This window comes from Pholcus phalangioides, unplaced genomic scaffold, assembly GCF_987345545.1.
Source record: "Pholcus phalangioides strain wild (caught in Gottingen) unplaced genomic scaffold, Ppha-v1.0 ptg000015l_1, whole genome shotgun sequence".
Lineage (NCBI taxonomy): Eukaryota > Metazoa > Arthropoda > Arachnida > Araneae > Pholcidae > Pholcus > Pholcus phalangioides.
The window spans coordinates 50,198,783-50,212,861 of NW_028301608.1; the positions used below are offsets into that span (position 1 = coordinate 50,198,783).

At 33.3% G+C, this 14,079-nt stretch overlaps 1 protein-coding gene across 6 annotated transcripts in view; it reads right to left on the reverse strand.

Moving 5' to 3' along the window:
* Positions 1-14,079, reverse strand: part of LOC149076156 (uncharacterized) — a 28,259-nt gene that overhangs the window by 11,140 nt on the left and 3,040 nt on the right. For 4 of the 6 annotated variants that reach the window (XM_089243702.1, XM_089243706.1, XM_089243701.1 and 1 more), the window contains exons 3-11: positions 12,391-12,612; positions 9,318-9,506; positions 7,963-8,004; positions 7,416-7,623; positions 6,509-6,606; positions 5,978-6,245; positions 5,578-5,617; positions 3,029-3,226; positions 2,579-2,707 (exon numbers count right to left, since the gene is read on the reverse strand). In XM_089243702.1, coding sequence (XP_089099828.1) covers positions 2,579-2,707; positions 3,029-3,226; positions 5,578-5,617; positions 5,978-6,245; positions 6,509-6,606; positions 7,416-7,623; positions 7,963-8,004; positions 9,318-9,506; positions 12,391-12,612 — 1,394 coding nt within the window. The remainder of the gene's footprint in view (positions 1-2,578; positions 2,708-3,028; positions 3,227-5,577; positions 5,618-5,977; positions 6,246-6,508; positions 6,607-7,415; positions 7,624-7,962; positions 8,005-9,317; positions 9,507-12,390; positions 12,613-14,079) is intronic. The other 2 variants (XM_089243704.1, XM_089243703.1) reach the window with 1 other exon arrangement.

The following is a 14,079-nucleotide window of genomic DNA, read 5'->3' on the forward strand; positions in this document are numbered from 1 at the left end:
GACTTAATGATGCGAACATCAGTGAGTAAGTAAGGAATAAAGTCACAAAATGAATCTCCTTATGAAGAAGATGAAAATTAACCTAGGAAAGCAATCGAGGTCCTTACCTAAAATTTGCAAAGGCTACAGACATTTTAGAAAAAATAAGGCTGTTGAAGCCTGAAAATCATCTTCCATTCTCTAAGTCACCCGAAGATTTCATACAATATTTAAGAGCACCCACAAGAAGAAAGAAATTTGCAAATAAAATTGTTTTCCTGATCGTTTTCATTTTACACAAACACTAGTTACAACGAGGAATTTGACATAGTAAATGACAGCATTCAATACATTTTTATAATTATTATGAGTTTTTTTTTTTTGAGCTATCTTATAGGGATGGGATGAATAGCGATTTGACCGAATAATGAATATTCGGCTAATGTTTCAGCCGAATATAAATTTTCTTAAAATCCATCAAAATTATAAATAAAATTCTAATTTTTGATTGAAAATAAAATTATTAGTAATTTTTGTCCAAAATAAAATTATTGGTAATTTAAGCGGTATAAAAAAGGCAAAAACTGAACAAGCGCTAAAATGAACAACTTAAAAATTGGGAAAATGAGAATTTACAGGAAGATGAAAGTACTGAAGACCTGTTTATTTTACACAAATGTGCATGCACACGCAACCAATACAGCTTTAGTCTACTAAAGTTGGTGTTGACACAACCCAGTCGAGTTCCTATACTTGTCCCCATCTAATTTGAGGTTTGGTCAGCTCATTTCTCTGTCTGATACATACAGATGGAAAAGATAAGCTCTTAGAATGTCCAGACCATTCAATTAGATGCTAAGAGTCTTGCACTGAAACAGCACACTCTATGAAAACAAGTCTCCCTTTTTTTGCAATGCATTTTATATTTTGGTCAAATCTTCCATTTTATATGAAATGGTTCAAATAATTTCAGACAAAGTCTAGGTACATGCAAAAAAAGATTCAGAGGTGGACATGAGTTGATCGGGCTCTAGCTAGAGACTAATTCTGATGATAATTGGTGCAAAAACTCAGCTCATGACATGGCTATTTTATGTTAGTGCGAGCATTCATATAATCAAAAATGTTTGTTAGCTGAATCTGTATTCATTAATTGAGGCAGAAAAATCATGAAAATATCTTTGTTTGCTGAAAAATTCGTAAACTGAAGTGTTCGTTAGCCGAGGTACCACTGCACTTACAGAATCAATTTTTTTTTCAACACTTGTTACAATATTACATCTAATTAAGAAAATTTAAACGATTATTTACTGTCAACTAGTAATGCATCATAACATTTACGACTTATTTTTCCTTTCTAGATACTCTTTGTCCCTTTCAGTAGCTCAATAACTTTCTTGTCTTGGTACATCCTTCAGTTAGTGAATTTGTGTAATTCATGGTTACTTCCACCTTATTGCAGGAGGATTCTATTTTCAGTGATGTTTTACTTATCTTAGAAATTCTCCCTGACACAACCTCTTGCACAGAAAGAGGTAGGTATGCACCACACAATAAAATATAATCAGTAAATTGTTAATTTATGCAAAAAAATTCCAATTACTACAATTTTTTTAAATTGTTTGTTCTGCTTAGATTTACAGATATTCGGCCGAATACCTAAGCACTATTCGAATAGCAGCTGAATATTCGTCCCATCACTATTATCTTATATTGATGAATTGGATAGCTCAAACTTTTTTGCAGTTCCTTCAAATTAACCAAGTTTGAGTGTATATGGGCAGGGCCGGATTAACCCCTATGAAGGCCCTAAGCACTCAAATGATTTTGTTGCTTTCCTCCCCTTTACTGCATGGTTTTGGATCTCATGACAATTAGAGCTGTTTAAAATTTTCGAGGAGTCATTATCAATTTGATTATATTTTTTGTATGTAAAATGATAAGCAGGTATTTTTTTTGGGGGGGGGGGGTTCAGGAAGATAATTTTGCCCAGGGGTCTATATTGCTGCTGAGATGGCTCTGGGCTTAATTTACGTAAATCGAGCAAAATCTTGATACAAAAACTGAGCATTAACGTGAGTTCTTGTTTGCAATTAACTTAGTTCCTCTGCCTCTGCTTTTGTGTTACCCGTCAAATGCAACAAGAAACGACAATTTACTTAGTCACTTGGGGGGGGGGTGAGTTTGTATCTATTTTAACACCCCTTCCCCGTAATTTTTGACAGAAATAGAGTAAACTCAGTGCCATTTCTGGTCCAGTGCTCAGAGCACCACACCCCCCCCCCTCATTGATTGTGGGGCCCCGAGCCAACCTTTTGATAAAGATTTTCAACTGTACAATCAAGTGCTCTTAAAATTTTGGGTTTCTCTATTGTATGGTTGAAGCTGAGGGAAAATGTGTTAAAAATGTAAATCATTGATATCATGATCATATATCACTGATCATTTTTCATGGTGCCCCTTTCCTCCTGATGCCATAAGCATGTGCTTATTTTCCTTAAAGGTTAATCCGGCCCTGTGTATGGGTGACTTCTTTTATTGCTTTCCAAGCATACAGGATAAAAACTCCAACAAATTTCAAAAAGTCTAAAATTTTCACCTTTTTTTTGGTCGATTTAGTGTATTTCTGCATGAGAAATTCATCAAGATAATCTTTTTCCATGTTCTTTGGAGGAAAAGGTGGAACAACTGGTTCTAGACGAATTTCTCTGAGGCATTGTGCAAGACGCTGCAAGATTTCCAATTAATCAATAAGAAAAAATGAGATGCGAATATTTTAATAGGCAAATATTAAATAAATCAAAATAGTTTGTGATATTATACTTCACTCATACGAAAAATATAATTTACTTAAGGATTAAAATTTCAAAATGTTTTTGAATTGTATTTTAAACTAAAATACCTTTTATAGAGAGAATACATTTCTCTCCAATAAATCACATAACGTAACAAAAATGAAAAGCTCATTGCATCAAAATTTTCAGATAGATTTTTCATTGTTATATAGAAAATATTTGTGAGTGTGGATGAGTTTAAGTGTGATGCTTACATTGTTTGGTGATTTCAAAGTAGACATACAGACTGGTATCGGTTTTGCAGAGAGTTCAGTTGCATCATCTTGCTCAAACACATCATCTGATGATGGCGAAGGTGAGATATCTATGCTTGGAGAAACAGCATCAGATGACACCCATGATACTCTTGGCATCACTGTTTGTAAACGATTCGTAACTCCTCCAATAAAACCCTAGAAATTTATTAATATAATAAAACGTTTTTGTTAAATAACTCTTAAGCACTGGTATCAGAAAAGTTTCTTTTAGATAGAAAATGAAGAAAATTAAAAATATGCTCTTTTGCAAAAAAAACACAAAGCACTATGAACAAAGCGACTATTTTATTGAAATTCAATATGTGTAAAGCACATACACAGATAATGAAATGATTAAAATTCAAAGAGAGTCATAGGACCCATCAATGGCTAGCAATTGCACATTGAATGTTCAAATCAATAATTGGTGAAACCTCCTCTGGCGACGATGCACGCTTGTATATGTCGATGGAAAGAGTGATAAAGATTCCTAGTCTCATTTTGATACATTCTACCAGGCATTCACCAACTGCAGCTTCAGATTTGCACATTTTGGCAGCCTGAATCTGGCAGCCTATTTATGTCCCATACATATTTGATTGGAGAAAGGTCAGATGACCTTGCTGGCTAAGGAAGAGTATCAACAGTACGGAAGAAGTCCAGATATATGTGAGCTCTATTTGGCATGACATTATCTTGCTTGAAAATTACCCCAGGATGACGTGCCATGCAGGGTAATGTGATCAGCAGCAGGATGTCATCATCATACCATTGAACTGTTAAAGTTGTATGCAGAATGACTAGAGGCGACATAATGTTGCAAGAGATAGCACACCCCCCCCCCAACCATCACACTAAGGGTAATGGCTGTATGCCTCTGGAAAACAAAGGCTGATTGGGACAGCTGACGCCCTCCCCACACTGTTCTGATGGTCATCTGTTCAAAAACTAAAGCAGGATTCGTTGCTGAACACTATGTGATGCCAGTTTGCTGGCAGGCGTGATGATCGGCACCAACACTAATCTAGATGGCTCTGCGAATGGTGTAGGATAAAACGCATACGTCTTAAAGGCAGCTGTGGGCATAACCCCGCCTCAGCCAAGCAGCACGAGATGGTGGAAAATACCATGGGTGGTATGGAAGAGGCTGTAGAGCATTGGATAGCGGACAATGATGTCCTTGGAGAAGTTCAGGCCTGTCGCACAATCATCTGATCTTGCCTCACATTCGTGCATCTTGGCCATCCACCCCCCTTCATTCCGCTGATGACTTTTTTTTTAGAAAAATTGTAACTCATTTGTTCTTGCACGGTTACTCTAGATTTAATAAACTGTTTTACAAATTTTACGAAACTTTATTTTTCAACTTCCATTTTTGTAGTTAAATATCTATATATACTATATACACTATATCAAAGGTCTTCGATCTTTTTCTAGTTGTGAGCACTGACTATACTCATCATCAAAAGAAGAGCACCCTAATGACATACATGTTTGGCACCCTTGAATGAATTAGTACAAGGTATTTAATTGGAACGTTGATCAAGTACTTGAGAGCACAAGAGCAGACATGAATATCAGGCAATCTGTGTGTTACAAAGAGCACTGTGGTGCTCACAAGCAAAAATTTGAAGATGCCTGCACTACATACTCCTATCCCTCTCTCTTATATCATGTATGTTTGAAGATAAATAAAAAGTGTGATGCACTGAAAGCAAATTTACACCAGGTTTTAATAAAGATTATAAAAAAAAAACATAACTGCACATTCTTAAAAGGCACTGTGTAACAAGGGACTATAGCATTAAAAAACTTCCTGGTTTTACAAATGATTGAAAAATGTTTACTGTAATAAGTTCTTATAAAAAATATCAAAAACAGTGTGTGGTGTATGTAATTCCATCTACGTACAAAACACTTTCCGCTATAGAACTTGAAACCTAGAGCTTAGAATTCCAGCACTCTTAAATCTAAAACAAAATCAGAATCGCTGAAGCAACCATGGAAAATTTTGAGATCACTCTCATTTGGTTGTTTTTTTTATACATTCGATTTTACGAATAAAACTGGTTTCATTTTCATTTCATTAAAAATCAAGTTTATCAAATGATAGCTTTTTTGAATGAAAAGGCGACATGAGCAAAATTTGCTTCTAGTTGAGTAGATCAGATACACAATTAATGAGAATATTCCTTACATAAAATACATGCATATGTCACATATAGAAAGAACATACAAGCATATAATGTTAGTAAGTATTTATATAAAAAATATATCTCTGATCACATTAGGAAAATTTTCAAGAAAAGTCAGGTGCAAGCAGATTTCATGACACAATGATGAAAATAAAAGTTGTGGAAGAATGACAGATATTCACAAATTAGTGAAATTACCAAAGAATTAGTGTCAATAGCCAAAGCTGGTTGTATTGAAGACAATATTTTTATTTTGAGCAAGGGAGAGAGCTATCTGGCTGCTTTATATACATATGATAATGTCAAATATACCTTCAATTTCAAAGAATGAGAACTGCCTCTGGGTGATTTCCTGATGAGAGAGAAAATAAAACTGTTACTTAAAACCATTTTGTTGAGATAATGATGATTTTATGATTATAATGCTAAAATTAGCATTTCCTAAAAAATAAAAAAACCACAAAAAAATGTGACTTGACTTTTATTCAGATAAAATGAACAAGCAAAGAATTGGAATTATGAGAACTCAAATTTTTTTGTGACAGAAAATGAGAATATGATAAATTTGATTAAATTAATATTTTATATAATTGAAAAGTGAATTAACACTGTAGTTTGTACCATACTAATGTGTATGCGTGAAACTGCTCACAGTTTAAAATTGGGATCAATTTAGAATATAAGATAATAATTATATTTTTGAGTCAATTACCAAAAATCAAAAGAACTTTTTCTGGAACTTCCAGATGATTGATCTGTGGATGACATTTTGAGAATTTTTCTCACAGATGATTTATCAGAACCCTGCATAGTCTTTGATCGGCAGGACAGTGTACTTAAATCACCAATATTGGTGCCTGTATAATCTAATAATGTGCTTGCAGCAAGTGGAGTTCGTGGCATATTTTCTGAAGATCTCTTTTTTGATATGGCATCTTCATTCCTTATCAATAATTGTAATATATGATTCTCTGAACCATCTGTTAAAAAAAGTTAATGATGAATTGCTACATGCTAAACTGTGATACACACATAAAAAAAGCAGAATAAAAAAAAAAAAAAAAAAAAAAAAAAAGAGTAAAAAAAATCAACAACATTAAAACAGTAATTATTACTTTCTTAATGATATTTTTATGTTCTAAAGGTGGCAATAAATGGTGATTTAATCCTATTTTGGTTTACTAATATTATCCAGGGAAGGCATATAAAAAAGAAAAAACTAGTATATAATATTACATTTTACCTGTATACAACGCTAGGTCAAAAGCAGTGTAGCCTTGTTTGGACTTGATGCTAACATCAGTTCCTTCTTGCAATAAGAATTTTACAACCTCAACATGGCTGAAACAAAATGCAAAACATAGGCTATTAAGTGATCAAAAAACCAAAAACGTTATTTCTCATTCAAAATGAAATTGAAATCAAGTTTCAACAATGGTAAAGTAGACCAGGGTTTACAAACTGTGAGACAAAACTTCAGAATTTTTGGAACTACTCTGTGATGAATGTTTTTTAGCCTGCATTGACAGAAATAGGGAGGTGCCAATTTTGGAAATTGGTCTTTATTCCACGCATGCACAAACAATATATATATATATATAGACATTTATGTTTTAAGAATTTTATAGGTTCAAAAACTATAAGGGAAATATTCGAAATGTTTCTGCTTGTAAAAATTTGGGTACTTTTATTACCAATGTCAACATGCTTGTCACCAACATTGCAATGAGTTTGTGTCTGCTGCTTCAATCAATTCATCAGTTAAATAGATCACACAAATATTGAAAGGTTTCACTATACCCTGATAAAAGTAAATGTTTATCATAAATAATTTGTCTGCACTACAAGGAGACTGGTGAACATAGCTCCATATGCGGTCAGGGCTCCAGCAGAACAGATATCATTATTATAAGTTTACTGTAGAGAAGCCCTTGAAAAAGTCTGGCCCACCAAAAATCCCAGCATTCCTGGATGTGTGAGGATACATTGCTCCAGGATGCATGTAAGTGGGGAGGGGGCACGTGCTTTTGAATGAGAACTCTTATTCAGTAACAAGTCTGTTAAGCAAACAACAAATGTTTCAATTAATAAAAATTATGAGTTTATATTCACTAAAACAAATTAGAAAGAAAATAAGATTGCTAACAAACCCATTGAATACAGCATGCATAAGAGCTGTCCAACCATCTACCAAATCACATGTGTTGAGGGATGCATGAGATTGAACAAGAAATTCCACAACATTCAAATGACCAGACTGTGCAGCTAACATCAAAGCTGTGACACCATCTTCTGCATCAGCTCTGTCAACAATGAGAGGATCATTCAGCAAGATAGAGCTAATCTTATTTAGTTCTCCTGGGGGAAAAAAAACAAAGAGCATAACAAACAGATTACTGACTATAACTACTGGAGAATTACAGTAATACCTCTTTGTAAAAGTTGTTAAAAAAAACAAAACTGATTGTTCAAAGAGGTGACCCCTTAATAGAGTCAATTTAATGTGTAGGGTGAAAAATTTCTGACCAGAAAAAAATTGCCCCTTCAGAGTTTTTTTGATTTATGGCATCTGATGCAACAGTATGCAATTAATGAATTCGACAAAAAATAAAAATATATAATTGAACAAATTTCGTTCAATTCACATTCACACACATTCCTTTGAAGAATCCTCAAAATTAATAAAGAAATAATCACCTTCTTTAGCAGCCTTTAGCATATCTTTTATTCTTGGCAATTCTGAAAAAAAAGTAATGAATGAAATTATAGCATGCTCAAGATCAATAATTACATGAAATAAATATTTTTATTACAAATATTTAATCAAAAGAAAACGTTGAATGAAAAACTAAAAAAAAAAAAAAATTGATTACACAGAGAGATCTTGATATAACATTCACCATTTTTAACATCAACCCACCTATAAGATCAATTTCAAAGGAGTGCAGAAATGATGTAAAGAACTCCCTGCAGAATAATTAATAAATTAAGGTGATTTGTTATCAAGATACCATCGCTTTATGAAGTCATTTTTATTTGTTCTCAGGGAAGATGTTATACTGAGGTCTAACTGTATGCTATAAGAATTATAATATGATCACCAGAAAGAATTCATGTACAGTGAAACTTCTATATTGATAATGTTCTCTAGAATGATAATCACCCATATAACAATACATTATTACTTTTTGGTTATAGCACCCTTCCCATAATGTTAATGCTATCTACAAAAACAAATCCTGTGCAATGCTTTTCTTCGGTCCCTTGATATTGTTATCCTATCCCTCAAGTTTCACTGTATATGCTTCCATACACTATTGATACTGTAAGAAAGACCACCAAAAGCCCAATAACTGAAACATTCGTGTGATATATTTACTCAGAAAAAAAATATCAATTATTTATACCTGCAATAAAATTTTTGAATCATGGTAACACACACATCACATTCATTTATCATACATAAATTTGTAAAAATATAGGCTATACTGCATTAATATACAATTTGTTTTTTCCTTTATTGAATTTGAAGTTGATTAGTCTTTAAATGCAGGGAGACCTTGATATAATGATACTCTGTGGACTAAGAAAAAATACTGTTGTAGATGGATTATTATTATATCAAGAGGCAGAAAATTAACACATTAGAGTATAAACATTTCTAAACAAAACTTGAAAAAAAAATTTTTTGTAGAGGGATTTACCATTATTTCGAGTATCATTATATCGAGGTTTCGCTGTAGTTTAAAATGCATGGCATGGGTTCTGAGGATGGTAGAGAAGGAAAGAGATACAGTTGCTCTGCTCAATTTTACAAAATTCCAATTTACAAGCAGACTCCTTTTTTACGAACTCAACCTTTGGTCTTTAACAATATATGATCTCTTTGAACATCTTTTCCATTTATGAAATTTTGATTTCATGACATCTAATCATAGTCTCTTGACGTTTGCAAAAACAGGTGTTGACTGCATACATTGAATTTTTATTTCATCCAATAGCTAAACTTGACAAAATAAATAAAAATATTAGAAAAGAGAAGAAGCACACACCAGAATTAGCACCCAAAGAAGTAACATTTTCGAGATATGCTCTCACTTTATGATGACCAGTAGAAAGTGCCACATTGAGCGCTGTTCGCCCATTTATGTCTGCTACATTTATATCAGCACCCCAAGCAATCAAACTCTGTACCGATTGCAGGTGACCATTACATACTGCTATCATGAGTGGCGTCCAGCCTATCGAAATAACATAAAATTTAAATACATGCAAAAATATCAACCACACAATATCTATCAAAGTGTAGTAAAAATCAATTTTGATACACCCCTATTTTCTCACAGAAGATTAACCCTTAAATGTGTAACTGCATATGGAGGGTTGAGAATATGAAGGTTGAGAATCAAATCACTAGAGTGAACACTTTTCATAACAAAGTGTTCTTTCCTAAAATCTACCAAAAAAAATCAGTTTTACTTGAAATGATTTTTTAATTGTAAGACACCTCAGACTCTGAAGTGTCTTTTAAGCAAAAAATAATTTCGAGGAAAATTTATTTTTTTGAGAGCTTTCACAGAAAAGAACGTTTGGTTATGAAAAATTTCAATCCAGTGACTTGGATCACTTTGATTCTCGACCCATTATACAATGTGCAAAGGGTCGAAGAACCGTCATTACTATAGCCAGTTTGAAGAAAAAAATTCGGAACCACCATTGCACACAAACTGAGGTCATTTTTTTTCCATTAAATATTTTGAATTTGCTGGTAGATGTCCCAATTTTTGACAATAACTCTTTGCTTGTTGCAGAGCATGTGTGGCTGTGATTTTGCTGATTTGTTAAAATGTTTTGTTTGCATTTCTTGCTTTACCTTGAAGTTTGCAACCTCAATTTTTTTCTTACTATAGTTTCAACACAAAGGAGGTAGTTATAAAATATTTGAGAAGTAATACCAATTCAATATATTTATTTTATATGTGATTTTACATCCTCTGTATGCTCTCATTAAGACTGTATAAGCAGTACAATTTGAAATATATTTTTTCAGGATTTTTCAGGCTTTCTATACGTATCAGTAAATATGAAAAAAAGTTATCAGATAGAAAAAAAAAAATTGACAATTTAAGGGTTAAAATCAAGGCATATGAACGCGCCTCCCCCCCCCCCCCTTAAGATATTTTTCCACAATTTGCGCATTTTTAATTTAGTTTCATAATCACTGCTTTTTTGTTTGTTTTTTTTTTGTTTGGAATATCTTTTTTCATACTATGCAGTAAAGTATGATGAGCAACAGGCCTACAACGTTACAAATATTCAATCATTACACTTGACTCACAATTTGAAGTATACATGGCAGCACTGAAATATCATACACAACACTAGCTACACACTCAGACTGTTAGGTGTACACACACACACTCACTTTGTTCCAGACTCTGCCACGAAGCTGGGCTGGAAGAGATCTCGGCAATGGGATAAGTCTGGTGGCAGAGACCCTGGCGTTCATTCATTCAGTAAAGTATGATATATAATTTTTTATTAAACGACAACCCTAATAAAGTCTCTACCAACTGTGATACATGGAGAGACCAAAGTGGACCAGTCACTTTTTGGGTTGTAAAATGTTGGTGAAAGAAAAAACTTAAAAGCTGCTTTTCATCAGAAAATATATGAATTCAGTGGCTTTTAAACATGTCAGTATTGCCCACTAGAGCAAGGTTTTCCAACGTGAAAGCGCTTGATGATTGCGAGGCTATTCTGTGGAACCCTTACCAAATTTTGAATATTTTTTCAACAAATAGGATGCACCAACAGTCCCCATTTGCTCTGCGGAACAAGAAATTTGTAGTAGTTAAAAGTATATAAAAACATATATAAATTCGTGAGTTACACATAGTGTGGCCATATTTGACCTATATTTTAGAGAAAATAATTATTTTTTCATAATATTTGGCTATTTCATCTTTTTAGTAAAAATGTTAATTTTGTCGAGCTTATTCTTTATCATTTTTGTCACACTAAAGCCAATTTGAACCATGCCTCCATGTCTATTACTGCATTTTATATGGCTTCAAGGAATGAAATAAATTTAAGCATTTCCCCATTAAATTTTTTTTTTTGACTATTTATTTTATTAAGGATTAAATTTATTGGTGCAAGGACCAATTTGGTCAAACTGCACCATTTATTTTATTATATGATGGAAAAATAAGTTTTTCTTTTTTTACATTTGAAAAATTAATTTATACCACTTAAACATAAAATGAGCTGAATGTAGTTAACAATTTCATGAAAATATCAATTGCTTGACTGATATTTTGTAAATAAATATATATTTAAAATATGTCACAAAAGATTTATATAAAAAAATTTACAGGGAGCATAGCTAAGTTCCCATGTCGCAAGTTACTCGCAAACCATTTGAACTCAGGGGCACACTGCCTACTTCCAACTAGAAAAAGTATCCAAAATAACGTGTAGATCTCAGATACATCATTCATATCGCAGAGGGTTGTATAGTAATTGAAATTAAAAATAATAACTTTTTATACGGACACAGTCCTAAGAAACCCAAATATAAAGTTGTTGCCCAGTCTCTCCCGAGGGGAAAAAAACGTTTCCAAGTGCAATATTTCCTGAGATATTTGAATTCAAAAACCAAAAATGTGGGAAAGAATGGCATAGAAGAGGAAAAGAAGCATTCAGTTAGTATATGCGATTCTTTACTGCATTTTTTCTGATTTCAAAATTCAAATATCTAAGTGAATATGGCATTTGGAAACATTGAATATTTTTTGATGGACTCAGGAGAGACAGGGTGGCAACTGTTTAATTGGGTTTCTTGGGAGAGGGTGACATATAAGTTTTTTTTAATTTCAATAACTATACAACCCCTTGCAATATGAATAACATATCTGAGTTCTACATGTTATTTGGATAATTATTCTAACTGGAAGTACGCCTCTAGGACCAATGTTTTTTGCCAGTAATTTGCAGCAATGGGGCTTAGCAAATATTAAATTTCAATTCAAATAGCTTTGTGAAATATGGCGAAAACATTTTTGTTCACCAGATGCAAATAAAAAAACAGATATTCAAAGGTTTTCATCATGTATAGCAAACCTGTTATAATGGAAACATGATTCACTGGCATTCCCTTTTCGAGCAGCATTCCAAGCACTGAGTCATTACCTAAATATGCTGCAATCATGAGCGGTGCAAGTTCACTTTCCAAAGAATAGGATTTGCCAACTGGAGTGTAATCGATAGATGCTCCAGCCTCCATCAATATCCTCACTGTGGATAATTGCCCGCTGCAAATCGCAGCAACAACTGGAGTCATGCCTAAGTAGATGAGAAATATTCAGAATTATATAATGTTGGGAACATAAGGATGCAAATTTTGAAATCAACTGCATTTGTGACATTAAACAAAACAAAAACCTAAGAAACAAAAATTATTGACAAAATAGTGGGGTGTGTCCAGTCCTTCAATGTAAAAATTTTTAAAATTTCCAGTTAAAAAAAGTTTGAAATAACAGCTATCACTGTAATATTAAAGCAGCCAAAATAGCAGGTAACAGGCCTGGCATTTACATTTTCAGAGTTGTGCATGTTTGTGTTGTATTGGTGCCTGTCTTACAAATTTTGTTATCAAAATGGAAAATACCTGAATTTCCATGTTAAGTAATTCTATTGTGTTGAAGGTCTGCCTGCTCTTGGCAGAGACACTTTTCCAAATGAACGATCAGTTCGTATTTTCACTTCAAAGTTGAAAAACCAACTTCCAACTTCAGCCGACCAACCACAATGCTACCAACAAGATTTGAACCTGGATCCTCATACTGAGAGTCTGGCTAAAACTACTACTGCTACAGATTGCATACAATTCAAAAGCATTCTAGCTGTTACATGTGACTTTGCTCACAGGGATTCGGTAATCGGAAAATTACTCTGTGATAATCTCTCCCCCCCCTCCCCGTATAACATTTAAACCCCCTACATGACCCACTTGGGGGTTGAATTTTCAGAAATCCTGCCTTATTAGGTATCTACATTATAAGAATAATACTGACCAAATTTCATATTTATAGCTTCAGTGGTTTCAGCTTGGCCATGATTGCCCCGTATAACCTTTGAATCTTCTTATGGTTCAGCAGTTTCACCTCAGCGTGATTTCTCTATGTAAACTTTGAACCCCCTTCCCTTTATGGCCCTATTAGAGGTCAAATTTCGAAAAACCCATTGATAATAAGTACAGAAATTGAAACTGACCAAATTTCATAGTTATAACTTCAATAGTTTTGGCTCAGTGGGATTGTTCTACATAACCTATGGACCCCCCTTAGGGATGGAAATTTGCAAAACCCATTCTTTATTAGTCTTTATGTCATAAAATGAAGCTACTGACTGGATTTCATAATTATAGCTCCAGCAGTAAGGGCTCAGAGAGATTTTTCAATGAAAACTTTGAATCCTCCTTAAGGGTAGAATTAAAAAAAAAAAAAAAACCTTCTTAGTGATTCTTTACATCATGAAATAAAACTACGGACAGAATTTCATATTTATAGCTTCAGTGGTTTCGGCTTGGTGATGACGAATCAGTCAGTCAGAACATGTTATTTTATGATATATCAATTTCTTATGATGGGGGGGGGGATGCTGAATGTTTATCTATTATAAAGATGATTGTTTTGAGAAAAATGTATACTATATATTCAAGAACTTGTTTCCAAATTTAGAAGTAGCAGTTCGTTAGGTTATTGACTATGTGTACTATTCATGAATTTTGAATGTAGTAAGCCTGATTGA